Raw genomic sequence first — 1,840 nt, forward strand, 5'->3', positions numbered from 1 at the left:
TTGTTCAGCCTAGAGGTGGTAAGGGAAATGGAGGATGTGGTTGTGAGTTCCTGACAGAGGACAGTATGAATACTATGAAAAGAACCAAGAACAGAAATTTGGAGATGCTCGTTATAGGGTAGGAGGTGAAACAGAAGCCTGGAAGGACTTGGATGGAATGGTGAGCAAGAAGGAAAAGCAAGTGAGAAAGGGCCTGGGAGTAGAGAAGTGGAGAGTTTTATAAAGGAGTGGTCATTGATCATACAGCCAGATAACTGCTGTAGTTGGATGTAGGTAGTTGTTTTTGACTTTGGCAAGAGCACTTGAAGTAGATGAGGACCAAATGGGAGGTAAGGAAGTGGGAACGCCAGGGCTGAAAGAACTCAGGATGTTTAGCTAGCAGAGGAAGGGGTGGGAGGTCAGGCAGCAGCAGAAAGGAACATGAGGGAGGGGAGAAACTTTATTTTTCTAAGATGAGAGACTTGACCCTTTTTTTACTTAAGGAAGACTGGTGAGGAAAGAATATTAGAACATATGGGCAGTTAGGGTTGAATATTCCAGTAGAGTTTCACAAAACATTTGAGCATTGAGTGGTGGTTAAAACTATGGAATGGATGCAGAGGGAAAGGGCATTCAAGGCAGAAGGAGCAGCCAACAAGGAGTTTCCTGCTTCTTTATTCAGCAAACAATCACTAACTATCCTATGCCAGGCACATCCCTTGGTGTGGGTGTCTTCTGGGTTCTGGAACATGGTTTCTCAGATTGTGATCAGAGCCCCTCTGCATCTGAATCCCCTGAGCACTTGGGAAAAATGCAGAAGGCAGCCAGGGAAGCTGCTTTTTTTTTTTACTAGTTACCCCAGAGGGTCCCATGCAAACACAATGCAGTTAAGAGAACCATTCTTCTGGAGCAGAGGTTTCTAACTCAAGGGAAATTTGCGGGAGAAATTCTAATGCTCTCAGTAATATCCTAGAAGGGTATTACTAACTTGCGGGGACAGGGTCCAGCCCCAGACCAGGAACTTCAAGACCTTATTTCCTTTTACTTTTTTCATAGCCCATGGAAGAAGAAGCATCTTCAAAGGATGATTCTACCCCTTCCAAGCCAGTGGTGGGGATTATTTACCCTCCTCCAGAGGTCAGGAATATCGTTGACAAGACTGCCAGCTTTGTTGCCAGGTAACATAGTTAGTTCTGCTTGTGTGGTTCACAAGTGGATTTTAGCACCAAGAGTTCCTGAATCTGCACGGGGCAACACTGGGCTTTTAGGGAGGCGTTGGCGGCGTAGGCCCATTAACTCATCTAAAACCACAACATGGTGGTGAGGTAGGCAACTGACAGGACTGGCATCTCTAACAGCATGGCAGTGGTAGAGTGCGAGTGACACCCAGCCCCAGAGTCACCAGGAATCTGTCCTTTCAAAATGAGCCTGAAGAAATGCCTGGACAACTATTTCGTAATGGGTACTCTGTGTCCATGTCTGAGCCGCTGGCCTGAGGAAGACAAAAAAGGGAGCTGATCATTCCCATTATGCAAGGACTGCATTCCTCAGAGCCTCAAATGACCCATTTATAAAAGAGAATAAAATGCTACTTCAGGTTGTTGTGAGGCAGGAGTGAGGTAATGGGATTAAATGTAATCCAGGTACATTGTGGAAGTGTTAGCCATCTTCTCAGGTGGCATGGAAATCAGTCTGAGTTCCTCTTGTCCCTCTCCTTCATACTTACACGTACACACGTCCTCAGATGGAATCTTCTTGATGGCCACTTAACTCCGAGGGTTAGTACATACCCTAGTTGAGGGTATTTAAAGCATTCTTTTGGCAGCCAACAGGCCACATTCAGCCTACAGGTCTTTTGTTT

At 45.8% G+C, this 1,840-nt stretch overlaps 1 protein-coding gene across 1 annotated transcript in view; it reads left to right on the plus strand.

Moving 5' to 3' along the window:
• Positions 1 to 1,037: 1,037 nt before the first annotated feature.
• SF3A1 (splicing factor 3a subunit 1) overlaps positions 1,038 to 1,840 on the plus strand; it is a 21,777-nt gene continuing 20,974 nt past the window's right edge. Inside the window, exon 1 of the mRNA XM_011373325.2 lies at positions 1,038 to 1,157. Within this exon, the coding sequence (XP_011371627.1) occupies positions 1,039 to 1,157 (119 nt within the window). The 5' untranslated portion in view covers position 1,038. The remainder of the gene's footprint in view (positions 1,158 to 1,840) is intronic.

Source organism: Pteropus vampyrus, unplaced genomic scaffold (genome assembly GCF_000151845.1).
Source record: "Pteropus vampyrus isolate Shadow unplaced genomic scaffold, Pvam_2.0 Scaffold223, whole genome shotgun sequence".
Classification (NCBI taxonomy): Eukaryota; Metazoa; Chordata; class Mammalia; order Chiroptera; family Pteropodidae; genus Pteropus; species Pteropus vampyrus.